We start from the raw sequence: 25112 nt of genomic DNA, 5'->3' as shown, positions 1-25112 counted from the left end.
CCTCGGTTAAAACTTAAGGGTATAACGAAAGACTCAACTGTAGGGAAAAACACTAGAAGACAGCCTCGGGAAGCTCTGGGAAGCTTGTGAATTTTCCTAGATTTTTGCTGGTATGCCCAGCTGGTGGCTGGATATGTGGTATCGAGTTGAGTGTGATAGAGAGGTACAGTGGTTTTTATTGTTGTTGTTATTGATTGTTGATTGTTGGATGGCTTTTTTTTTTTGCTCTTGGAACCTTTTTTTCTGTTGAGCTGCGGCAATGAAGAGTCGACTGAACACAAAACACCCGATAGGTGCCCCGGAAAGTGTATTTTAAGGGTTCATAGGCTAGAGATTGAAGTGAATGTCCTGATAGAGCAGTGGCACAACAGCATATGGGAGCCAGCAGAATCTCTACGCTGTCTCTGATCCGTCTCCCCTGCATTGATTGTTGAATTGATGTTTCTGAAAGGCTGAGGAGACGACATGATGTTTTACCTCGATTGATGAATTCAATGTTCTTCCAATTGCAAGCTCCCTACTTCAGTTAGTCGCAAGAATTAGTACTCTATGTAGTATGTCTCCTAGTTTCCTTGCAACCTTCCCCCGGAATGGCGTAACCTTAGTGGAGTAAGATACTCACTCCCCCGAGGGTCCCCTCACAGTGCTCACACCCCCCTCCCCCAGTCCCTAACCCCACCACTCTCACGTTTTTTTTTTCCCTCGCACCCCTCACAGAACGTTGTGCAGCTCCCAACAGAACTACTTCCTCTAGCCCGATAGCGGTTGGGTGTCCCAATATAGGCCAACTTTCTTAGCATTCCTCATCCTCTTATTACTCTACCACCTCTCTCCCTCTTCTTCCTTTTCTACAATCACCCCATCACTCATACACCCACAACCACAATCTTTCCGGCCCACATATCCAGGATCCAAAATATCACAATGGCCTCATTGATGTCGTCCCTCAGGCTTGCCCTGCCACCCAATTCGTGGATTACTGCTTTTCCATCCCCATCATTAGCTTCGCCTGCAATCCCCCCCGCAGCTGGTGTATACCCGTTCTCAATCTCAGAATCGCTCTACACATCTCTGCTCAACCCTGCCGTTCCTCTCACAATTGCTGCCGTGTATGCGACGGTCGTCCATGCCTTTAACTCCCGCTGCGATGGTACACCCTACCGGATCTCAAAAACCAGAGCATTCAAATTGTTTGTGATTGCCCACAACCTTTTCCTGGCTGTCTACTCGCTGTGGACTTTCGTTGGAATGTGCATGGCTGTGCACCGCTCAATTGTAACTACGCGTGGTGTTTCTGGGGTCGTGGAGTCGCTTTGCAAGATTCGCCCAGAGACGAGATTCGGAACAGATTTGACCCAATTGCCAGAGGATTTATTGCAAGGACCTGTCGGAATGTGGGAGGAGGGTCTTGCATTCTACGGATGGCTGTTCTACTTGAGCAAGTTCTACGAAGTTATTGATACCGCCATTATCATTGCCAAAGGAAAGAAGAGCAGCCTTTTGCAGACGTACCATCACGCTGGTGCTATGATTTGCATGTGGGCTGGAATTCGTTTCATGTCCCCTCCCATCTGGCTCTTCTGTGTTTTCAACTCTCTGATCCACACACTTATGGTAATTTGCCCTTCCATCTGAACTTTCAATCACAGTATACTAACAAATGTATGAATAGTACACTTACTACACCCTCTCAACCCTCCACATCCACGTCCCTAACGCTCTTAAGCGCTCCCTCACCTCCCTTCAGATCACACAGTTCATCGTTGGTGGATCCGGAGCTGCCATTCACCTTTTCATCTACTTCACCCCTACTACTGCCACCACCATTCTCAATGCCGCCTCCTCTGCGAATGCTGGTGAAATGATGAAGAACGGAAGCTCTGTTGGAATGCACTCCGAGCCAGGCATGGTCGCCTGTCTCTCTGGTCCCGAGGAAGTCTGGGCTGTTCTTGCCAACTGCTTCTACCTCACACCTTTGACCTATCTCTTTGTCAGCTTTTTCGTGGACTCCTATACCAAGAAGGGCAAGGCCAGGAGAGCGTCGCGTGCCGCCGCTCTGGCAGCGAAGCAACGATAAACGCTCAACCGTCTCGATTAGTTCTCAAAAGCCAATCATTTCAAGATAACGCGGGCATGTCTAGAAGAGATACAATGGAAAATGGATGGAATGAATGAAAAAAAAATATGTATGAGACGAACCGATGGGCGGATTGATGAAATGTACAAACAGATCGGGGTTGATGAAGCAGGATATTAACGGATTGGGGGCTTTTCTTTTCTTTGGATTCGGAGTCTTTGTTATTTTTTTCACGCGCTTTTCTAGATCGTTGTTCTACGAACGGTAGAAAAAAAGCTGTATATAGATTGATATTATATGATGAAATTTGTTCATGTGAGAGTCCAACTAGTTGTTCTTCTTTTGATCATGGAATATCACTCGGTCTGTTGATCTTTTGTTTCACGAGCGAAACGGTGGCGATCCATACATTTCATTGGTTGATCATTTTGATATATTCCTTACAAAAGCGGGATGGGCAACGTGATACATTTCCCAACCTCGGAGAGCCAAACTAGTAGATGCGTGCGAGTGACACCTAAGAGAACCCAATATACGCCAGCATAACGAACCAGGCATGAGTATAACCCCCCCTCCCGGGGGACTTCTTTTGCTTCTTCTTCTTTGTCTTTTATCTACTAGGTTAGGGAATGCATCAAATGACGCATACCCATTAACATATGTGGGAAAGGCATCAGCAAATGCATCGAGAAAGTATCAAGTGATGCATTTCCCATTGACATACGTGGGTAATTCATCAGTAAATGTTTAGGGGAATAAATCGATCGATTCATTTCCAATTGGCATACGTGGGAAATGCATCGGAAAATGCATCAAACTAGACTAGGTAACGCATTTCCCCATACGTTTTTAATGTCTTTCCCTACACATTCGCTGATATATATTTGCTGATATATATTTGCTGATATATATTTGCTGATATATATTTGCTGATATATATTTGCTGATGCATTTCCCCATACAAAAAAGTGATGCATTTACTGATGCATTTCCTAACCTAGTAGAGTCTTGCCGGTCGGGCTGGATTTTGGAAGTTCCCAGTCACTTGCTCAAATGAGGACAGCGGTAATCCCTTGAACGTCGCCATAACCTTACGGTTGCATGCGAGTATGAGAGGTCATTATTATTATTATACTCAATGCATGAATCATGGATTATCACTCGAAACTATTGGAGGTATAATTATTGTTTAATTCATTAATTGCGACTCTCGATATCATGTAAATAGTCGAATCAGTAGGTGGTGATCGAAAATATAAAAAAATATATACATTCTTTGAGATATAAAATTACGTTGATAATTTGTGTTAGTCTTATGGACCTTAAATCATGCTTATGCCTAGCTTGCTGGAAGTTCTTATGGGGAGAGGTTCCTTGCAAGTCTACATGTATGTTTTAAAGAAGGTTCTGCATGGCATGGATAAATAACTTAGGAATCAATGGTAAAGTAGCGACTAGAGTTCTAATTCTTAGGCGTTGTAATTTCGTTGCTTAAACTCTAGGAGTTCTGAGATTTTGTGTTTCCTATCTCTGAGGGCCGACCACGTATTGATTCGAAACTGTATACTAAATATATATATATAAATATCTAGATTTGTAAACCCCAAAGCTCGATATCGTTCCCGCAAGACCTCTTTGTCACCTTTCGAATTCTGCTTCCTTGCAATAAACTCATTCGATTGCTCGTTTCATACTGGTAACTCTGTATGTATCTTGGATCTCCATAAAAAAATTTATGAGGTCTTACACCACTGAGGCTATCCTTTCAACCCCTCGAAAATAGTGTGCCATTGCCCACCAGCAATCCGCTGCTCATTCTTCTCCACATTATCTGCAAAGTGCGCAATCTTCCCACCCTTTTCCGTTCCAGCCTCCTTATTTTTGCTCGCGTTCTTGAAAACTGGCAATTTCTCTTTAACTTCGCTCTGTGCCTCTGCCTCTTTTCCTGCCGCATCACTACTCAATTTCCTTTTATGCACTTGTATCGTCTTTCCAACACTTTTCGCGTCATCATGTGGGCAATCATCCCCTCCAGCTCCATGTCCGTTGTTCTCGACCGCCTTACTTGAGCTCCTGGTTTTCATCTCTTGATATGGCGTGATGCCTGCATCGTTTTTAGCAAGGTACTGAGCATGCAAACTGAAGGAATTGAGATATTTACGCCGTAGTTAGGTTGTAGGTGCGTATGTAGTCTGTTGTCGAGCCGTGGTTCTTCAAGCCGTGAAAAAGTCGAAGACGTAGAAGAGGTCACGCGCGGGAATCTAGGCAACACGGGTCGACTATGGTGACTCTGAATTATCCTAGATCGCCGTCCTTGGCAACGCCAAGATTATTTGTAGATCATTTGCTAGCTGCAGTACCATAGTCAAAGGACTAACTAGAACTAACTCGGACGATTATTTACTTGGATACGGTGAAAATAAAAACAATTGATACATGTAGTTTCCCATGTCTCAGCACGTATGGAACCCCGGATTGACTACCGAGATTTATAAGAATCTCAAAATCTTACGATCCTCTGAACGTGACCAATTGCAGATCGGTGATAAGAAATGACTTCACAATGCTCGTGGTGCCGGAGGTATACCTTCAGTAAAAGATTTGTATGTGGTAGATAACACAATCAGATGTTCTTCGTGATAGGGTGATTAAATCACTCATGATACTACTTGTATATCTACATACGTAAACGTATGTATTCATAACCCAATGCAATTGGCACAGTGTAGGTGTGCTGATAAACGCATATCTCGTCTAACTAATTAACACAATGGTCATGTGCAGCTCTTTCGCTATTACCGACATACGCAATACGCATCAATGGCTTTTAAATATGCACAGACACCTTGTTGCAATATTATGTATACTCGGTGGATTTTACAGAAGCCCAGCCTTGTCATGGATGCTCATCCAAGTCCTCGGGACAGGCACAAGGGCCTAGGGACCCGACAATCTGACTGGTTTTGTAACGTTTGGTGCGCCAGTCGATCCGGAACATCCATGTCACGTTGCCGGATATCTATCTCTAATAATTACATGTGCTTTGTCTGAGATAGATATATGCAGCTACAAGCTATTCAGCTAAACCGATGTTTATGTATATTCCACCGACTGCAGAACTTGAAACGGCCCTTGACTACCAGGTACCGGACATAAGTAGTTATTGGATGTGGCCGCCTCTTTTTCATCCGTCACGCGCCCAACCTACCGATCAGGTTTTTTCGAAAGATACATTTCTTTCCATCGAGTCATAAAAACGTACATATAAAGGCCGAGGGGTTATATATTCACTCAATTGACCGACAGAAGCTCAGATGACCTACACTAGCGCTGATACGACGTACATGTAACAATATAGGGCTTTCAGGGGTAAGAGATATCCGACACTAGTGCACTTCTAAGTTGATATAGATAGAGGGGGGGAACAAGTACTTATGATCGAGTTAATTATATTCGGGGAAGGCGAAAGAATCTGAAAATACAAGTTACGGGCAAGGGTTCAATTTGCAGTCGTCGTTGAAATCGGCGTAATCAGAGGTCGTTACCTTCCCCTGCAGCTGAGCATGAGCGTATATATGGGAAGAACCTTAAGGCCTTATTGACGGCCAGCAAGCCATCAGGCCCTGTTTTCAGACCCCTGCTTCCACAATACCTTTACCTTTCGTTGTAAATGAACATACACACAGTTGTGTTAATTGTATATATAGCAATGTTTCCTATGTAGATCTACAGTATGTAACTCGCGTGGATAGACACATAGATAACAATCTTGAGCATACATGTATACATGTTTAGTACGTACGCCACCTCGGATCCGCTGTTAATTTCAGTATTTCCCATGGCCAAGTTGAGATCTCGGCCGGGGGCTTTTCTACAAGATTTATGCAATCATATGTTCTGATGCTCTTCATGCCATGATATGTTGCCGCATGCACACATGCAAGTGTCAGCCAGGGACAAGGTTAATAACTTACAGTACTGTATAATACATGTAATAAGCGGTACTTTTCTTTTAAAGAAAGGAAGGGGGGAATAAAGGAGATCTGAGCATCTTAAAAAGTATCGCGCCAGAAACCCGTACTGAGAGGGCATCATATAATGAAGACCATGTCGTGAAAGTTTTTCTTATACGTTAATCTTAAACGTCATTCACAATAAACAAGGAAATCAGTAAGGCCTTATTTGACTGGCTAGTGAGAAAGCTAAGCTACGTATACAGAGCCTCCTCGGGCTCTTCGGGTCTCCCTCGTGACCCTTCTCATACTGGATTTAGGTAGAATAATCATTTCATGCACAATGCAGGGGAATATCTATGGGAATTCTTCTGTTTCGTTCCAAAGGTAAATATGTTGTTAATTAGGAGAGTAACCAATAGACACGTGGTAGATCGCTATGAAACACTATAGCCGAGTCAACTGATTGATTCGTTTAGGCATTGCCGGTAGAATGCAAATAATGTAAATAGGAAAAGATAATCTGTAAATGGGGACGAACTACGAGTAAACCATAGATCTTACCGAACCTTCAGCCTTGTCTTACATACGGCAAGTTGCGGCCCGCAGCGCTCGCATTTGACTAGATCTCTAAACCAATGGCTAGGAATTACCTTATGAATTCGAAACTAACTGAAGATAATGACTTTATGCTCTTTATGACCTTAATCCTTGGGACAGTGTATGTCTTCAATAGCCGTAAGAATGATGAAACGTCATGCAGGCAGCTCCCAACTATGCCCCGAGACCATCATGTAGCTCCATTGAAAATAAATGCGCCGCAAGATGCCATAACAAGTAGTTACATAACAAATTTTTAAGAGCGTTGGAGTATCGTTATCGAAGAAATTGAAGGATCAAAATGGCGGTGGTTTCGGTAAACGCGTCGTTATTATAAACGCCAGAATAATAAGATCCCATAATCTGCCTCTAAATTTTATGACAGAGAGGTATTTGAGGAAACATCTCTTTCGATGGTATTTGAATCCGCCTAGGCTGTAATTGAAATAACAGCAACGAAGCCTCAAGGTATATTCTCATCCTCAGAGTCGAACCCTTCACAGCTGTTCTCTAGGATGTACATATCTAGTAGAAAGACCGAAATCGAGAGAGAACTTCGCAATTATGGCGTAGTTACACAAGAGGATAGATCAAGTAGGGTCTGTGCGTGCGTTCCGTTCCTTTTTTTGATGCCTGCCAGGGTCGATTCACACTCCCCCAAGGTTTTGTATCGTCGATGAGAATTTTTTAACTGCAGATACGAGTTCTTCATGTGTTGATTCCAATTTCGACATTTCTTTTGCATGTCATTGACGGGGGTATGAATTAGTGAGTGTCAGTCAGTTGATATATGTGTCCACCTAAAACACTGATATGAATATCATAAGTTGATTATAGGCGTGAAAGAATGATATTCAATTCGCATTCGATAGCTATTGAACTAGCAATTAGAGCGTTAGGAATTTTTGGCAGAACAACCTAAATTATTCTGACATTTTTCACTTAATTATAATCGTGAAAATGGCTCCATTGTGTATGTTGGTAACATTGCTGTATTGTTGTCAGAACCCGTCCTGCCATTGGCTCCTATGTTCGCCAAAGAGTAGTTTATACACTAAAATAATGTAATCATGCGTAAAGAGATAATACTACTGCATTGAATCCATGAAATTTGCGAAATTTTTTTCTTAGATATTGTAGACATGGTGGTCCCATAGATGTAGTCACCTGTACACAATCCGGACGATGTTCCAGCAATGAATCTTATCTTAGCGATATCCTCTGATTCATGTTTCGTTAAACACTGAATTGTTTCTGAACCACACCAAAAATTTCTTTTCCGGTGCCCATGTTCCTGGTTTGAGAAGCGGGTGCCCCGCTCCCGTAGACTGATTCTGCCACTACTGGGTTCCATTAGACCTGGCCGAAACCTTACTGGCGAGGTCCCAACCAGCCAGTCTTAGCCCTACTCATATCTGTCGTCTCCACAGATATCACCTCCACCGGGCTGTTTAGAGGCCAGCCAAAGGAGTCGGTAGTTTTCTTTCCCTTGCCACGTTGTAATACTCTTTATAACCTTTCCATATCCTCTTTATTCAGATCCTTCCACAGGCCCGGGACTACAGTATACTTTTATACCTGCGATCCCATATCTCCACGACAAAACGACAAAAGTTAGCCTTTGAGATATATTCTCTCCCTACTCCATTTCCCCGTTACTTCGAAAGCGAACGTTAAGTTGAGCCGTTGGAACACCTTAGCCACAATCCTTCACTCACTTTATCCACGATTATTTCGAGAATTTGGATTTCCACCACGATCCATTTATCTCGTAGTTGAATTTAGGTATGTTTGCTTCAAAGTATTCCCAACTATCTGAAGAGGTTAGATCTGACTGACGAAACTAACCAGGCACAATTCAATCCATACCTCCATTGATTCCCGCACAAAACCATCATGGCTTCAGAGAAAAACGGAACATCTCCGAGGATGCAAGGGTTGGACGACCTTTCAACTGGTGCCGAGACTGCTACAGATACTTTACACTTCGAAAGGTTGGCTATCGATGTAACCATCACTTCAGATGGTTACACCAAAATCACAACTCAGGATATGCACTGCGTTAACACCTGCGATCATGTAACCTATGTCGCTGGGTTCGGCAACATCTCGGCCGCTGAAAGAGTCCTTAAGCTTGCTCAAGAATTACAAGATATTGTCTCGGTCCTCCCGAAATAGAATAGAAATAGTTTTCTGGCTTTCTATTCCTCCGAATTTTGTCTTCGTGCTTCGATTCTTCGATTATGAAGGAGGTGCATCGTGTTGACGATAATGGATGATTAATTTGATTTTCTTTTTTGGGCGTACATTGATAATAAACTAAGGAGGTGTCAGTCTTTCCTTGAAATTTTCGTTTTCATTTTCATTTTCATTTCCTTTTTTGGGCGGCTTATACATACTTAGTTTTTTCCGTTTCTTATATTAATGAGGTATTCGCTTTTGTTTTGGGCATAAAACAAGCCTTAGAGAAAATTCATTATGTTTTTTCAATTTGGAATAAACCGGTTGAAGCCATCCATATATGGGCCTGTCTTAGGCCATGTGTGCGTTACTGATCCTCTGTTCCCGGATTCTGGGCGAATATCATTGTTTTACGAGAGTGAAAATACAGTTTTAGATTAATACTTTACTATTGAAATAAGATGTCGATCAGCCTCTAAGATTATGACGTTATCCTAGAACGAGATCTTTTTTAGGCATGACGCGACACAGTCGGAGGGAAAACTTCAAAGGTTAACCTACCTAACTCATTGACATCTTCTAAATGTCCAATGATAAGCATAACCCGGCGGTGCAATGGCACTAATAGATGTTCCTGTCTTAGCTTTGTGTGAGGTATCCCTCCAACTAATGTGATTGCTGTAGGTAATATCTGGAGATAATGTTATTATTTTATGAAATATCGATAGTCCATCGTTTTCGCACTTAGTCTGGAGAAACGGTTTCTATACAGAAAAATTTACCGAATCAAATAATACTATTATAGGGACACTCTGCCCGTATACCGATTAATGGAGCCTAGTTAGCCATTAGCTACACGTATGAGAGTATGCGCATTGAGTATATTATCGTAGCTCCAGTACTTGTTCCAAGGCCTGCACCCGTAGTGGTACCGGTTAGTGGCCTATTTCCATGGGTTCCATCTATTCTCGATTGATCGTGTGCTGTCTCCGTGGAAAAAAGACTATAAGCTTCATTCATCTATTGATCTAGCTAGCAAATGACAGATCACGATACTTACAATGTACTTACCTAGGCTCGTTATGTAAATTTTTATCAACTGTACTAATTTACCCTGCTGACAACGGGGTTCCTTTAGAGAATCCTGATACTATCCGGAGTCTGGTCTTCCATCGGTGTTTGCATTAATACATAGATGCTAAACCGTAAGTTAGGTGCTATCGTGTTCTTCAATAAATATGGTTATATTCCCAACCTCACATTCATCCTTTCAGCAAAAGGAATGTTTCTGAGTACGATGAAGTCTCACAGAAGGGATGGAGGGCTTCCTGGCGGCGAAATGACCCCGGGTTGATGAGTTGTTTAGTGAATTATTAAGATATCTATGGGTTCTTTCCGTTTGTCTTTATCGAAGGAGGTGTTGCGGAAGTGTTAATCAGACGACGATCGTCAATTTAGACTATTGAGTCATAGGCGAGATGACCTTGACTAATCTTTCGGGAATAGCATGTTGGCTTGAATGGACCGCAAAATGAGTTTTGCGTCGTCAACAAACATGTTCTGTCCTCCCGAGTTGTTCCTTCGATGCTAAGTGGAGCACGATTACGTCGCATGCCCAATGTTGGTTGGGGGATATAGAACATGGCACAATAGGCAAGGATTAAAAAGCATTGGATTTTAGCAGCATGAGCTAAGTAGAGGAATTTTAACGCCAATAAAGGGATTCAACGTATTTATGCAGCACGGTACTCTAGCTCTAACTACTCTAGATCTAACAATATCCTTGTGCGTGTTAATAACGAAACAAAAGTACATAAATGTACGTGCTACGGACATTATAGTAGGTACACGCACGTATATATACGAAGTAGAGTACAGTATTGTAGGTATACCTGCTTTGTTACATGATTCCTTATCGGCAGCTTAAGCCATCAAAATCGGGAATGTTTTCTGAAACATGTCCACATCCTATGGCAATCTTAACCAGGTTACTGGATACCACAGGATGTCCCCCGGAAACTGACGGTTCCCAACCCACCGGGACACAAACGCTTAAACGGACATCAACTTCATCATATTATCATACCTATTTGGAGATAGTGGTTGATGGGAATAGCAAGTGTCGGCCTCCTAAGAATGTACAAACATGTCTCGATTTGGAGTACCTACAAGTTGCATTTTAATTGGTAGTCTTACGTATCACCACAGTAAGGCAACATCTGGTCGATATCCCACGATCCTGGACACCAGCAACATCCAGGGCCAATGGTTTATTCTTGCCACTCGCATAGGAAGAATAACAAATACCGTGGCGTCCACAGCTAAGTTAACATACATGTACTCTATCTACATGAGTACATGTACCTATGTCTCTACATACGTCTTCCAGAAGTGGCAGTGTTGAGTTATTATTATTAGCACGAACTTTCCCAGCACCATGACAAAAGATGTGATCTGATTACTGTAGATAACATGGTCTCAACCATACTGTGAATCTTAGCCAAAGAACTTTAAGGTAACGCACTGCGTGGTGTCAACAGAGTTGTCAATATATCGGCCTTAGCGGAGAGTCCAGGGGGCCGGGAAAGAAGGCACCTTAATTCCTGTCTCGAATCTTTGGCCGCTTGTTCGCATACAGATTCGGTTGTTGGTACTGGTCTTAGAACGGCATCGCTAAGTACGGCCTTGTCACACATGTATGTGGCAAAAAAGTAACAAACATGAGAACGATTGTGCTTTTTTCCACCAGTAGTAGACGTAGAGGTCGTATCGTGTGTCTACATGTGGTGTATGTGTGTACTTTATGTGCTCCAGTGTAAAAGGAGTTCTGAAACCACTCACTTCAAAAATTTCCAACTTTTGTTTCGGTAGCAAATATTAGGTGCAGGCTCGTTCCGTAGATCGAAAACCTTAAGTGCACCAACTAGCTATACTAGAGTACTGGAATTCTATGTAAATAAAAATCTCTCCCTACAATAAGCAATAAGCAGGACTCCCTACATACCCAATAAGTACCTATTACCTATATGTAGGTATTATGGTAAAGATCCAACTTTGTCTCCCCTTACACTGGCACCACCAAAAGGTCGGCTGCCACATTTTCCTCCCGCTCAAGAAAAATGTTGCGCCTTCTCGCTACTGGAACCACACTTTGGGATGACTTAGATAGTTGCCATCAGCCATTTTGCCTATTATAAGCTAGTAGCGGGGGCTGAAGCTGAGTGTGTAGGTCACACATGTACCATACCAGCACATGTGCACATAAGGGTATTCCCTCGAAGACTACTTATGGAACTACAGCACCCTCCATCCATCTTATAGTTCCTTCTATCCCCCTTCTATACTTTAAAAGGATACTTTGACGGAGGAAGACAGCCAACGATGTCGCCATTCGAAGGTGTCACGGCACCCAGCCAGGATTCGGACATTAGTGCTACTGGAGGTTCCCATCGCCCTGAAAACACCAGTTCACTCGGTGGTCAATGGAGCCCAGTTCCAGCCTCAGTGGACCCAAATCGTCCCGATTACAGTACACCGACACCTAGCGCGCTGCCAGTAGTTAATCATGGAGGAACCATCGATACCGCAGCACTGGTGGGAATAACGATTTCGGCTGTAATCATTGTGTTGGCTGTGGTGATTACCATTATCTGGTGGACAAGGACAAGAAGCAAAAACCGACATAGTTTTGGGCATGGACAGCAGCGACAACAAAGACCTCGCGTCATCGAGGAGGGGGAGGAGGAGGAGAAACCGCCAACATATGAGGCTGCTGTGTTTGGAATTTACAGGAATGATCAGACTGTAGGTGTCCTATTACTTCAATTACAGATATACTTGGAGATTCCTAATGTTTTATTGTTTAATTAGCACCCCTCTTTGCAACAGATTCCGTCTCAACAGTCATTTCCAACTCCACTGCCACAAGCCCTCCCGCACTCTAACTATTCAAATCCGGCAAGGTCATTCCACACTGTCGCCCCAAATCGAAACCTTCATCGGCTTGATACTACGGTTCCCCACCAAAATATCTCCCAGCAGCACCCTGATATCGTAATCTATCCGCATGACTCTCCTCCGCCAACTCCAACGTTGCCAGAACAAAATCCGTTACCGATAAGACCGTCAGAGCAGGAGGATCAAGGGCATAGAAGCAATATCATTTCACACCATATCACGGATTTTTCGGAGGACTATCCGGATACCGTGTCGTTCAATAGTGATTTTTCAGATAATGAACCGACTTCGGCGGCTGAAATTGTGTGAGAGTTGGAAAACGAACGGAAACATTTTTTTAGCCCATCCCTTGAAGTGTTTCTTACTACACTCGTTTAGATTTTTCATTTTCCATGTCAACTTCCCTTGCATTTTACATAGGTTTGGGCTCTGCGGTTGCGAAAGTTCGGTGGACGCGGTCATAGGTGTTATTTCCCTGGTTTAATTTTCTCAGCTTGTCACGCCCATCATACGGAGAGATGTCATGAGAGATTACGTGGATAGATGGGACAATGGGTGTCATGTAGGACCAGAAAAAAGGAGTGTGTATCCTGAAACATCAGTACTCGGTTTTTTTTTACGTCCTGGGATCTATATATAGGCCTATAAAGCTCGTATCCCCGGCGTAGAACTGTTTACCTATCTTGTAAGTATTGTACATAATAATGCCGAATTAAGTATCAGATTGAATATTAAAAAAAACCGAATTAAAATGTCCACGAGGTACGGGAAGTAATCCATGCAGTAGTGTCAAGATTCATTTTAGAAAAAGGTATCTCATTCATCCATTACCTCTCCGTACTAATCGAAATTATTCGACAGCTAACATATATATATTGAACTAAATGACCACTTTTCCGTTGACGAGGTAATCTCGTTTGCCACTACCCTTCCGCACTAATGGCATCCAAGCTCCTACATATTGCTCCAGTTTTCTGCCCAAGAGGTTTCAATCCGGTGCACGTGGCCACGCGCAGTTCTACAGATCATGAACAGCCTTGGTTTCGGGTGATCATAAATCCTCTTAAAATTGATTCCCCAAAACTAAAAGGCTAGTCTTTCAAATTCTTGATGTTTATTAACGTATGACAATACAGGATACTTATGACGATTTCTCGATCATGGCTTGGGTCTTTTTCAAGCATAAAAGTCAGGAACAGTTCAATTTAATCTGGTTGAAATTTCGATTTATCCGAATTCAAGTAAGGCCTTTGAATGAGTGAAATCTACAGATCCTGCTAGCACGAACTACGGCGTCTTTCAACCCGGCTAGTTTCTTTAGGTGCACCTTTATATAAAAACCTCGACAGCCATGTACCACGATAATTCAATACCAACAAAACTACATTACGCACATAGCAGGCAGAAATAGTTGAGAATCTGCAATGAGTCCTAACATCAAGAAGATTACATCACTGGCATGTCTTTCCATAGAAGACAAAGACGCCTTCGCCGCCGCTCTCCATCGTCCACCAAGCACAATATGGGGAGAACACACCACTAATCCTGGACTTGCTGGGCTTGGAACGACCGACACCACCCATGGCTTGAACGAAAAAAAGAAAATTGCATTATTGCCAGATCATTTACTACAGAAGCAAAAAGGGTTGAAGAAGCTCATGTCGATAACGCATCCGAAGGGGTACTGCAAACTTCATGAGACTCTCCACACCTACATCATCAGCTCGATTCTCCACAAGGTCCGCCGCGAGGTCACCGGGCCGCAATTCAATATCCTCGTACCACTCCAGCATCCTGTTGCGGAATCTCTGGTCACTTCTCTGAAGAAAATCAACGCTTATTGGACTACGCCATCTGATTACCTTAAGATATTCCCCGTCATAAAGGCCCCCCTTGAGTCTGGGCCAGTTTGTTTTCAAGAAAAAAAATGTGATGCGTGTATTTTAGCGGCTATTTCTGGGAACAAAGAGGCGTTGGAAGCTCTTAGAACGTCGAGCTTTTCGAAGAGAAAGACGGGGGGGAGGCTGGTTGAATGGCTTGATCGTTGGCTGTTCTCTTTGGGGGGGGGAGTGTTATGTGAGGTCCGGGAAAGGTCCGAGATAAACGCCCATACCCTTAGGAGTCTCAAATGCGGGCTTATCAAAAAGCAGCCCGCGGAGGATAAGGCAATGGAACTTGGCGATACTATGGGCGCGGAGGCAGAACAACTGTCTGACGATTATGGAAGCCTGGAGAATTAGGAAGCATATGAGGACTAGAATCGAATCTGTATGGTCGAATATAAGGCAATAAAACGGATGCCCTCCATGTCTTTCATGCACTATTAACTCGTATTCCAGACAGGGATTCGTCTTGATCCATTGAGCATTGAAAACCCATTCCTTTAAATAGTATGCATATGTGAAATATCCCATTCTCTCGATTCATGATTATGTCCATAATTAGAGCCACAAATACGTGTCTTATAGTCCTGTTTCTATCACGAGCACGCAGGTGATAAAACACCAACATCATATATAAGGTCATATATGATCCAGTGATGTTTCATAGATATGACCCTCTCGTAAATATAGACGTTTCATCATTCTGAGCCTTGTTTGTGCATAAGGAAACTTTTGTCGTGGATTATCACTCGCTTTTTTCTGGCGTTAAGAGGTGAAGGTCAGAGGAGAATGCTTGGTAGAATGCAAGAACCTATTGGCCTATAAGAAAACAGCCTTCTTATGCCCTGGGAGGATATTATATAACCATGAGAGATAAGGGCATAAAGGAAGTGCTTATACTATAAGATCCCTTACTCATCCAAGTACATAGATAGTGACTACATCTATGTATCTGAGAGTACCAGTAAAAGTAGCGTATCTCCATGTCAACTACACTACTTGGTAGTATCCTATTAAAATCCTAGTTGGGCTTTTGGCCCAACTATCCGGCAAGAAACTTGAACCACTAATACTTCACTAGTGTATTATCGATGGAGTGGATTTCGCGACTCCACATATACAGCGATTTATTCAATGAAGTTTGTGAAATCTTTTTTTTTTTTGATCCAACTCCGAATTACACAAGATTGGTAATATGTTCCTGCCAGAAAAATAAAATATAGCAGCGCAATTTAAACCTTCTCCTCCACCATTCCGTGCTTCCAGAAAGTAATGAAAGGAGTAGATCCGTCCTCTCGGTAGTTAAGAAGAGCGACCCTGTTTTTACGTCAGCAGGCTTGTTCATTGCAGAACGTATCAAGGCAAGAAAGAAAATTGATAACATACATTCCGTTGATGTCCATGCTCTCACCAATAAGGAACTCGTAGTCCTTGAAGTTGGCAACAATCTTCTTGGCAAATGCCTGGGCACCCTTCTCGAAACAGGAAACTTCCTCAGCAGGGGCGCCTTTCTCGACGAGCTTGGCCTTGACAGTCTTCATGTATGCTATTAAATAAAACAGAATTAGCTCAATTGAAATGCAGCCTGGAGAAATATACATCACGAACTCTTAAGGTGGGTGAGGTAGGTCTTCTTGTCAAAGCTAGTTGATTGGAGACGGAAAGAATGGCAAACATTGTTGACAGTCTCACTGCCTTCCTCAAGATCATCCGCAGCTTCCTCAGCAGAAGCGTTGGCACCGATATCTATGTTCATAATGTTAGCATCGGGGAAGAGTATTCGGGAAACATGATTTGTAACATACCAACATCGGCACCCTTCTTGATTGTGACCATGGTGCAGTTCACTTCATAAACAATGTCGTCCACCTCCTTCATATCGAAAGCGTCCGAGATCATCTCGTCGCCGGAGATAATGTCCTACATGAGGAGGTCAGCAACCGTTGAAAGGACCTTTGGTAACTCATAAAGCCAAGTATGATAGCAATATCTATCCGGAGATTCGATATTCCAGGACTATCCCCTTAATCCAGATTTACCCCACCTCTTGTATTGACCCCGCATCATATACAAAAAAAAAGGCCATGAGAAGATATGTTTTAATTAAGAAACATTAATATCACTAACCTTGTAAATGATCATTTTTTCTGGTTTTGTTTATTTCGTGGATTGAAAAAGGCCGTAGAGAATGGAACAAGGAAGAGAGGTGGAGCGGGCGATGGTGAAAATAAGGGTTGAGGTGGGGGAGGGGCAACTTTTTTGTGCGAGCTTAATTCGATTAGCACAATTCTTGGCAGCGGACTGCTATATCGGGCAAGATCAGGACGCTTGGCGCAGACCAACACCTCAGTAGAGTATCAGATCTCAGACGTTTCCTTTCTCTAACTTCACATCTTGAAACAAAACTGTCAACCAACACATCTTCTCTACCGACAGTTATCTGACAGTTGATGAGCCAATGAAGGATTTCGATATTCGCACCGTTTGGGCATCCCTGGACTCGCCGTCAACCGCCACAGCTTGCTGAAAATAAGATGCCAACACGTGGATCTCTTCACGTTCTTGGCCCAGGCTAGATTAGTAGCTTCATTCAGCTGCAGCCCAGTTTCGATTCTCGATCACTTGCGTTGGTGGGTTAGGGTTTGTCTAATCTACCTCGTGGAGCAACGAAACTCTATGAGCGCTGGGTGATAACAGTTAATTCCCAATTTACCTACATACGATATATGCACGATTACACGTGTATCTTACATCCCTAATAAATTGGTTTGGTCAAGGTCTAGCACATTTCTAGAGTGACAACGAGGTCCAAATCTCGAAGCCTGGGGATCACTTTTTGGTCGATAATTTCAGATTGGTCAAGGAAATATCGGCAAGGAAACCTTCTTGGACAACCCATGCACTCTTTGTGACGGGCTAGTAGTAACTTATGTTGGTTTGTACGGGCTTCGAAGAAATCTTGGGGATCCAATTCATGCGAACTTTTGTTGCAGTAAAGCTTATCGGTTTAGCGATAAGAAGCATCTTCTATTCTGGATCCGCTATTTAACTATTCAACCTTGTGTTGGATGATAACCCTATGGATGAGCATTACCTACTATTTGGAAGAATCACACTCTATGGAGTACTACTATGGCATTTAAACCCGGACACGAAGTGGTTCAAGTCATTCCATTAAACCCAGCCTTTTTGAGGGCGTGAAGTTCACTAGGATATTAGAAGTTGTCAATTTGGTCATTTCCGGCATTTCTCTCCGGAAATTTTTCTCCTTCTAGGGCACTTCTTAGTCATGATATATTTATCGAACTTAGGGCACGGCTCGCTAGCATCGGACCTCGGCGTAACTTTAATTGACTTTGACATCGGTAAAAGTTTTACTAGACTGGGTAGATCGATTACAAATACACCAACGAAGGAGAAATTCACTGGGGGCTGAGTGACCGCATGTGAAGCTGGACCGCAAGAGAGGCGCAATTTCTACCTAGTGCGATACTTGGGTTCTTAGTACCGGTAGTCAAATCGCAGCTACAGTAGGCACGAAGCAGAGGTTCCTTTAGACATACACCTCAAAGGTCAACAACGCTTTAGGTGTATGCACATCCAAGGGTGCCAAATTAGGGTAGCTAGGTGCGTGTACTTTATATTCGGAGATGTCAAACCGAAACGCTGGACACAAACGTTATCGATACTTAAGCTTCTGTCATCGCCCCCCTCTCTCGTCACACGCATAAACTTTGTCTGCTGAGGTACCGAGTATTTCATACTCGCGTAGAGTAGAGTTATTTGGAGTAACGTTGCATACAGACCGGAGTATCAGTACTCTCTCTCATAATATATACTACATAAGCGATATGTACAAGATCAGAGAATGGTTTTTATTTTATTTTTGACGGATAGATTAAGGAGTGTGGTAAACACGAAACACTGGAACTGGAACTGGCACTCCACCCTCCGCCCTACCATTTCGTATTTTTTGATTACATACCTATGTAGATGACTCCGCCGACTGATTAACATCCGTACATAGTCCCATGACTGCATATTACCCCAGGTTTGCGGTAATTCCTACATTCCCGCAAATGCACATTGTCCGTTCTTCGAAAATGCGATACGAGTGCACAGTTTACGCCATGGCCGGATGGCATATTGAAAATGCCGCAGAGAAAAACGGAGTTTTTCGGCGGGGGTTGATATTTATGTATAGCGCACGGAAGGCGGGAAGCCGAACGGATCCGGGAATGTCGGAGGCCGCGTACTTTTGACGGGGTCCAACCGGACTCGAGCATAGCGAGCAGAAAGTGCGTTTGCGTTGTTTTATTTTTTTTATTTTTACTTATTTTTTGTCGGTTGCCCGACGTCACCCACGACGATTCATTTTGTTTTTCCCCGATGAATGCCGTCGGCGACCTTTCGACACGGTCCTACCCTGATACCCCCAGTACCGTTGTTTCGCGTTCAACACGTATGATAAGTAATTGTTGACTGGGCGCTCGAGTATTAGCCGCACCAGACTGTATCCGGTTACGTGTCGAGCTGATACTTGGATGTGAAGAGGGGATGCTGGTACCGAAATCGATATCCATTGCTTTCCACTCCACGATTTTGAGGATCGGCCATGTAAGATGTTCTCGGTGTATTCCCGGAGCGACGACCAAGGAGAGCCTTTCCATCAAGGAGTTGTAGGTAAGATACCCACGGTATTGTCTGTAGCTTACCTATTTCCCATGGGCTGGGACTGAATCGGGTTGAATACCGAATGCATAAAGCGCCTTGAACGCGGATCTCGAACCCCGAGAGGCTAGAAGCAAAGCTTCCTGAGGGTTTTCTTTGGCAGGTCAGATTCGTCTGGCGTCAGAAGAGGTCACGAAGATGTGCCGGATGTAATAATATGCTGTACCTTGTAGGTCCCAAGGCTCGAGCTTGAAACCGTGATGCTTCTTGGCGAGATTACAGGTGTTGTGTAAAAATATGGGTGACTCAAGCTGTAACGGTGTGTGGTGACTGGTGACGTCAGCTAGGTACCGGTACATTTGTGTACCTGGAGTTAAGGCTTAGCAAGCGGGTCAAGAATGCCTAGAATCACGGTTTTTTTCTGCAACCACCCCCCTACCAGGTGTTCGAGGCCCTTTTGAGTCTTGACGGGGGTCCCGGAAAGGCCGGGCAACCTAGGCGCAACTGCAAATTGAGATTGAAACGGAGCGCGACGGCGCAGAGCGCAGTCAATTATTGAGAAGGGTGGGAAGACATGAGTTATGTAGCTGGGAGCGGGATTGATCTTGGGGGAGGGGGGGAGAACAGACAAGCTTCACTGGCAAGGCCTGAAAGAGACCTTGTGAAGGATTGAAACCAGATTTTAAGTAAGCTTATAAAATTTTCTCAGGGGAGGATGCGCCTACAACATGTATGTTCACATGTGGTTATTCACACTTTCAAACCATTGACTCTGTTATCGGATGATCAGACAACCGGGGGCGGATGTTGCAAATCCGGTGGAGGGATGGGTGATATGTAAGTTAGTCGGGCGTTTGGGGGGAAAGTGTGAGTGTGAATGGAATGGGCGGCTGCAGGCTCACTCACTCTCTCTCACCCACCTCGTCGACTTTCCACGACGGATGCAATCTCCCAAACTCCCATCTTTCGTTCACCTCACCTCTTGTTGTCGCCACTCTCACGCGACTTCCTCTCCTTCTCGTATTACCGGAGGACAAGAAACTCTGTCGTTGAGCCAGCTTGAATAGGTTTCCTTTTTCTACCCAGCACGGCCTCTCTCACTCTCCCTCTCATTGCAACTCCGACCCCAATCCTGACATCCACTTTCGCACTCGAATTCTCCCATACAACACTCCACAACTACCTCAATTCCGATCCGTACTTTGGGAATCTACATAAATACCTACTACATACATAATTCAATACCAGTATTGCTACTAAAGTACCACATACAACATCCCACACCACCCTCTCCCCCTCCCCCCCCAAAATCCCTCTGCATAAATACAACTCTGTTCCTTCTTTGCCTTGCGTTGCCGCCTCCACCAGATCTGTCAACCAACCCCCAACCACTCACCAGCTCAGGAACCATCGCTTTGCCAGTATCATTAGGATCGCTACCATAAAAACTCCAGCCCAGTTACAATAAACATACGGCGTCAGTGGCGTCACAACAACCTTTTCAATGAACGCAACAATAATAAATCCCCCAATTCTCCCCCCTCCTCCTCCGCTTTCAACACTCACACCACTTCCTCCGCTGATACCTCCAATCACGGATGCGGTCCTACTACTCGTCTCCCCAGTAGTCGCCTACTGGTGTTTGTCCATGATCTTTCATTTTATGGACTCCTATGACCTCCTTTCCAAATACCGATTACACACACCCGCAGAGGTACTGAAACGGAATCATGTATCCCGAGGCGAGGTCATGCGAGATGTGATATTACAGCAGATTATCCAATCAGTTGTTGGCTGGGTAATCAGCTTGTCTGAAGGAATTGAAATGAGGGGAGGCGAGTGGTGGGAGATCTTGAACTTGTACTCAAAGTTCTTGCAAACAGAGCGATGGGTTACTGGTGTTCTCCAGATGGTCGGAATCAACACAGCCGGATTGGAGCAGAAGGTTATTGCGGGGATCACAGCTATCGGAGGGGACAATCTCTTGGAAGGCGCGGTACAATTTATGGGACTGGAGCCGACAGATAACGGGAATTGGAGATACAAACTTGTCGAGATCGCGTACTGGTACATCTTCCCTGCTGCCCGCATGTGGTTTGCCATCTTTGTCCTCGACACATGGCAATATTTCTTGCACAGGCTCATGCACGAGTCGAAATGGCTCTACAGTGAGTTGCACCCTTTATTAGCTTTTTATCGTCGATCTGCCTCGTTTCGTTTGAAACTAATTTGGAATTAGAAACATTCCACTCACGACACCACCGCCTTTATGTGCCTTACGCGTTTGGTGCGCTCTACAACCATCCATTCGAGGGTCTTCTGATGGACACACTCGGTGCCGGTATTGCTTTCAAGATGTCTGGTTTGAAAGTGCGTGGTGGCGTGTTTTTCTTCACATTTTCGACCATGAAGACGGTCGATGATCACTGCGGATACTCCCTCCCGTTCGACCCCCTGCAGTACATTTTCTGGAATAATGCCAGTTACCATGATATTCACCACCAAGGCTGGGGCATCAAGGTCCGTTTACTCCTCTTGCAAGCCCGCCATATGATTCGACAAATTGCTGATAATCTATAGACAAACTTCTCGCAACCATTCTTTATTTGCTGGGACCGCTGGCTCGGAACCCAATGGACAGGCGGCGACGTTTCATCACGATACCAAGCATCTCGCGAAAGGGCGGCAACAGCATTATCAAGAGATGGGCTGAAAGACGAAATGTCGAAGATGACAAACGGCTCGTCATCATCTTACGCCAACGGAAGTACGAACGGCTACACGAACGGTGGACTGAAGCCAAGAATACCCAACGGAAAGCCGGGAATGCAAGCTGAGGAATCCAGGCGACAAATCCTTGAGGACGAGGGCGCCAATGTACTATATGAGGAGGATCGAGAGGAGCGAGAAGTGGAGGCACAGATGGAGCGAGAGCGAAGAGATCGGTGGAATGATGGCGAGGCGTGGTAATGTATTCTGACTTCTTTGTGTCTCTTTTATATTGTGAAGAGTATTGCTCTTGGTTTTTTTTTTCTTTCTTATCCGTTTCTATCTTCTTTTTGCGCTGTGGCCTCATTTATCTATACTTTACAATTCTAACTTCTAACCTTTATCATTTATTCTTTTTTCCCCCTTTCCCCCTCCTATGGCTCTCTTCTTGCCGTTGTCGTTTCCTTGTTCGTTGTCTTGTATTGTTTGCTGAATGTGTGAAACACTGGGCTTTGGGTTTGGTTGGGGTTTTGATTTTTGATTTCTATTCTTTTTTTTTTTTTTCTTCCTCTTTTTCTTTCTTTGAATGTTGGACGGGCACGGGGCACGGAAATGGGACATCGGGTACGTACGAATAAGCATAATGTTGCAGGAAAGGAAGGGAAAGCGGAATGTCCAGGTCCAGTAACGTGGGTGAAAAAAAAGGACCTCTAGTGGTTCCTGGAAAGGTTCGTGGCCGGGGTGAATCCGGTGGGGGTGGGAGGGGTGGGAGTGGAGAGGGGGTTTATTGGGACGGAACAAATACGTTTCGGTGTAATTGGATTATAACAGTTTTTTTGTGATTTTCAATTGCTTTTTCTTTCATATTGAGTTTTTAGGGGGGACCTTTTTTTCCGTTTTTTTCTTTTTTTTTCTTTTTTTTTGTTATTATTCTATCTTCTCGCCGAGTCCGAGTGCAGCTCGGGCTGTTAATACGTAGATCATGATCAACAGTACGGACGTTACTTGTAGCCAGAGTGGGGAGTGGGGGAGGAGCGGGGAGCTGTACTCGATGTTGACGCCATATATATATATATATATATATATGTTGTATAACTGAGCTCACGCTGCACAGTGGGGGTTTTATCGTTTTTTTCCTTTCCTGTTTCCGCCATGTCTATGTACAATCCGCACATTCGGTGAAGAGTGTGTTTGGGATCTTCTCAGGTTGCTTTGGGGGGGATGATATCGTGGAAGCGTGTGCATGTTGTCTGATCTGAAGTATGATGTCTGTGCGGACCAAAACCAACGGTCAATCAATTAGTTACAGCAGGTCTGTAATTCTAGCTATAGCTATGTATGAAGAAATAACAAAAGTTATATATATCGCGTCACAGACTAGCACTCGTTCCCGTGTCGAAAAAGGGGGGGGAGGGGAGATGTGGAAAAATTTCCGCAAATGTAGATACCGTTAATTCTCGAATAATCCATTATCCCCATATTTGTATGTGGTAGGTCCGAACCAAGGCGAATTGGCGTATCGAACTTCACGGATTCGTGCAGATGCATATATGTATGTACTTTTTATCACCCGGAATTAAGACTTAGCGAAGCGGGGATAGTGGGTTTCTCGAGAATTAACGGTACTTATGGAGATATCGGACGTGTATGTGTGTAGGTGGTGCCCTGATAAGGATTGTACAGATTCTGGTAGAATTAATGCGAAAGTGGGTTTTCCGTGACCCGATAGTCCCATTGGCCCTCAAAGGAATTTTTGCAGTGAGCACGGGCCAAGAAACCCACCCTTTTAGTTCTGACTTTCGCAATAATTCTACCGGATACTGTATGTATTGATGCGGTCAGGCCACTGGGGGGGGGGGGTAGAGGAGTGGGGTGATATGATATGTTCCTGGCTCACGGGCCTCCTCGCAATTCTCCTAGCATTCCTAGCTAGCTACTCCTACTCTTCTGTTTTTGCGTCTGCTTCGTGGGAGCGATGGATGAGGCTATCTGAACACCCCCACACCATACCATACCATACCATACCAAACCACGGGAGCTCGGGCTCGAGCGGGGTTGGTGGGTGGGCGATATCGATAGGAGCAATTAAGTCGACATCACATCACCGCCCGCGCGCGCGCGCGAGTCACTTGTAGCTCGAGCTCGAGAGCAGTTCATTGCACGGTTTCTGTGCCTACAGTATGTACTCCTTGACCTCATGGCTCACGAGCGCCGTACGTGTGTCGATGTGTCGATGTAGATCCGGGGTAAGGGTAAGGGGGGAGGTCAGTGGTCAGTGGTCAGTGGTCAGTGGTCAGTGGGGTGGTTATCATGTGTAAATACCAAGGGCTCGATAAGAGAGCATCAGGGGCAGAGATATCGATGCAATGCAACAACCCCTTGAGCTCCCCCTTAATTATCCCTTTACCACACCGTTCACCAACTACCGGCTGGCTGGGAGGTTCTCCCCAGTTAACGGTGTAGCTAGACGGCGCGGGGAATGCGACTGTCGTTACACGCGCGGCCTCGATAGGGGCGTCCCCCGCGGTCGTCAGATCACGGTAGCGCGCTCCGACATTACACGCGGCGGGTGGCGGCGATCGGCGCGGTGGTTTCCTGTTTTGGTGTGGGTGTGGTTCGGGTGTTTGTGCGGGTCGGTGGTGGGGTGATGTTGGGTTTGTGCGGGTGCGGGTGCGGGTGCGGCGGCCCGTAGTGGTGCGTGCGGGTGCCCGCGTATAATGTGGCTAGAGCCGGCTCCCCCGAGTGATGGGTTGTGATGGTTGGGTGGGTCGGATGGGGTCTCGGCCGGTAACATAGTCGTAAAGGTGTTTGTGAGGTCTTTTTTTAGGCATCGCCCTTCAAAAACAGGTTTATTCGAAAGTGTAGAGAAAGTGCTGAAACCTTCAGGTGCCGGATGCGGCAGGGGCTGATTGCTCATGCAGGTCCTTTCTTCTTCATGCCATGCTTCAATCCGCTTTATTCTTTGCATCGCATCTACTGCTGCTAATCCACATATCGGATGAAACACTACATACATATATGACCAGCCCAGCGAGTCAAGGAGCTTCAAAGGTGGTTTCTTGGTAAAGAGCGAATGGCTCT

At 44.6% G+C, this 25112-nt stretch overlaps 7 protein-coding genes across 7 annotated transcripts; 5 read left to right on the top strand and 2 right to left on the bottom strand.

The window, feature by feature from the left end:
• Nucleotides 1-924: 924 nt before the first annotated feature.
• Nucleotides 925-2077, top strand: H6S33_011940 (uncharacterized protein; the record flags this gene model as incomplete). Its single annotated transcript, XM_044843297.1, has 2 exons — nucleotides 925-1614; nucleotides 1673-2077. The coding sequence occupies 2 exons, from the start codon at nucleotides 925-927 to the stop codon at nucleotides 2075-2077; spliced, it is 1095 nt and encodes a 364-aa protein (XP_044695608.1).
• Nucleotides 2078-3834: 1757 nt separating this feature from the next.
• H6S33_011939 (uncharacterized protein) lies at nucleotides 3835-4161 on the bottom strand (the record flags this gene model as incomplete). The annotated part of the gene is made up of 1 exon (XM_044843295.1): nucleotides 3835-4161. The coding sequence occupies one exon, from the start codon at nucleotides 4159-4161 to the stop codon at nucleotides 3835-3837; it is 327 nt and encodes a 108-aa protein (XP_044695607.1).
• Nucleotides 4162-8526: 4365 nt separating this feature from the next.
• H6S33_011938 (uncharacterized protein) lies at nucleotides 8527-8808 on the top strand (the record flags this gene model as incomplete). Its single annotated transcript, XM_044843294.1, has 1 exon — nucleotides 8527-8808. The coding sequence occupies one exon, from the start codon at nucleotides 8527-8529 to the stop codon at nucleotides 8806-8808; it is 282 nt and encodes a 93-aa protein (XP_044695606.1).
• Nucleotides 8809-12192: 3384 nt separating this feature from the next.
• H6S33_011937 (uncharacterized protein) lies at nucleotides 12193-13077 on the top strand (the record flags this gene model as incomplete). Its single annotated transcript, XM_044843293.1, has 3 exons — nucleotides 12193-12447; nucleotides 12514-12615; nucleotides 12682-13077. 3 exons carry the CDS (start codon nucleotides 12193-12195, stop codon nucleotides 13075-13077), a joined length of 753 nt encoding a protein of 250 aa, XP_044695605.1.
• Nucleotides 13078-14192: 1115 nt separating this feature from the next.
• H6S33_011936 (uncharacterized protein) lies at nucleotides 14193-15008 on the top strand (the record flags this gene model as incomplete). The annotated part of the gene is made up of 1 exon (XM_044843292.1): nucleotides 14193-15008. One exon carries the CDS (start codon nucleotides 14193-14195, stop codon nucleotides 15006-15008), a length of 816 nt encoding a protein of 271 aa, XP_044695604.1.
• An 875-nt stretch (nucleotides 15009-15883) lies between these two features.
• Nucleotides 15884-16793, bottom strand: H6S33_011935 (uncharacterized protein; the record flags this gene model as incomplete). The annotated part of the gene is made up of 5 exons (XM_044843291.1): nucleotides 15884-15968; nucleotides 16038-16197; nucleotides 16260-16397; nucleotides 16457-16571; nucleotides 16779-16793. 5 exons carry the CDS (start codon nucleotides 16791-16793, stop codon nucleotides 15884-15886), a joined length of 513 nt encoding a protein of 170 aa, XP_044695603.1.
• Nucleotides 16794-20826: 4033 nt separating this feature from the next.
• Nucleotides 20827-22292, top strand: H6S33_011934 (uncharacterized protein; the record flags this gene model as incomplete). Its single annotated transcript, XM_044843290.1, has 3 exons — nucleotides 20827-21490; nucleotides 21562-21842; nucleotides 21903-22292. The coding sequence occupies 3 exons, from the start codon at nucleotides 20827-20829 to the stop codon at nucleotides 22290-22292; spliced, it is 1335 nt and encodes a 444-aa protein (XP_044695602.1).
• Between the last annotated feature and the right edge of the window lie 2820 nt (nucleotides 22293-25112).

Source organism: Morchella sextelata (assembly GCF_020137385.1).
Source record: "Morchella sextelata strain SCLS chromosome Unknown scls_7, whole genome shotgun sequence".
Lineage (NCBI taxonomy): Eukaryota > Fungi > Ascomycota > Pezizomycetes > Pezizales > Morchellaceae > Morchella > Morchella sextelata.
Note: the sequence above shows the minus strand (reverse complement) of the source record. Positions and strands in the feature narration are given on the sequence as shown.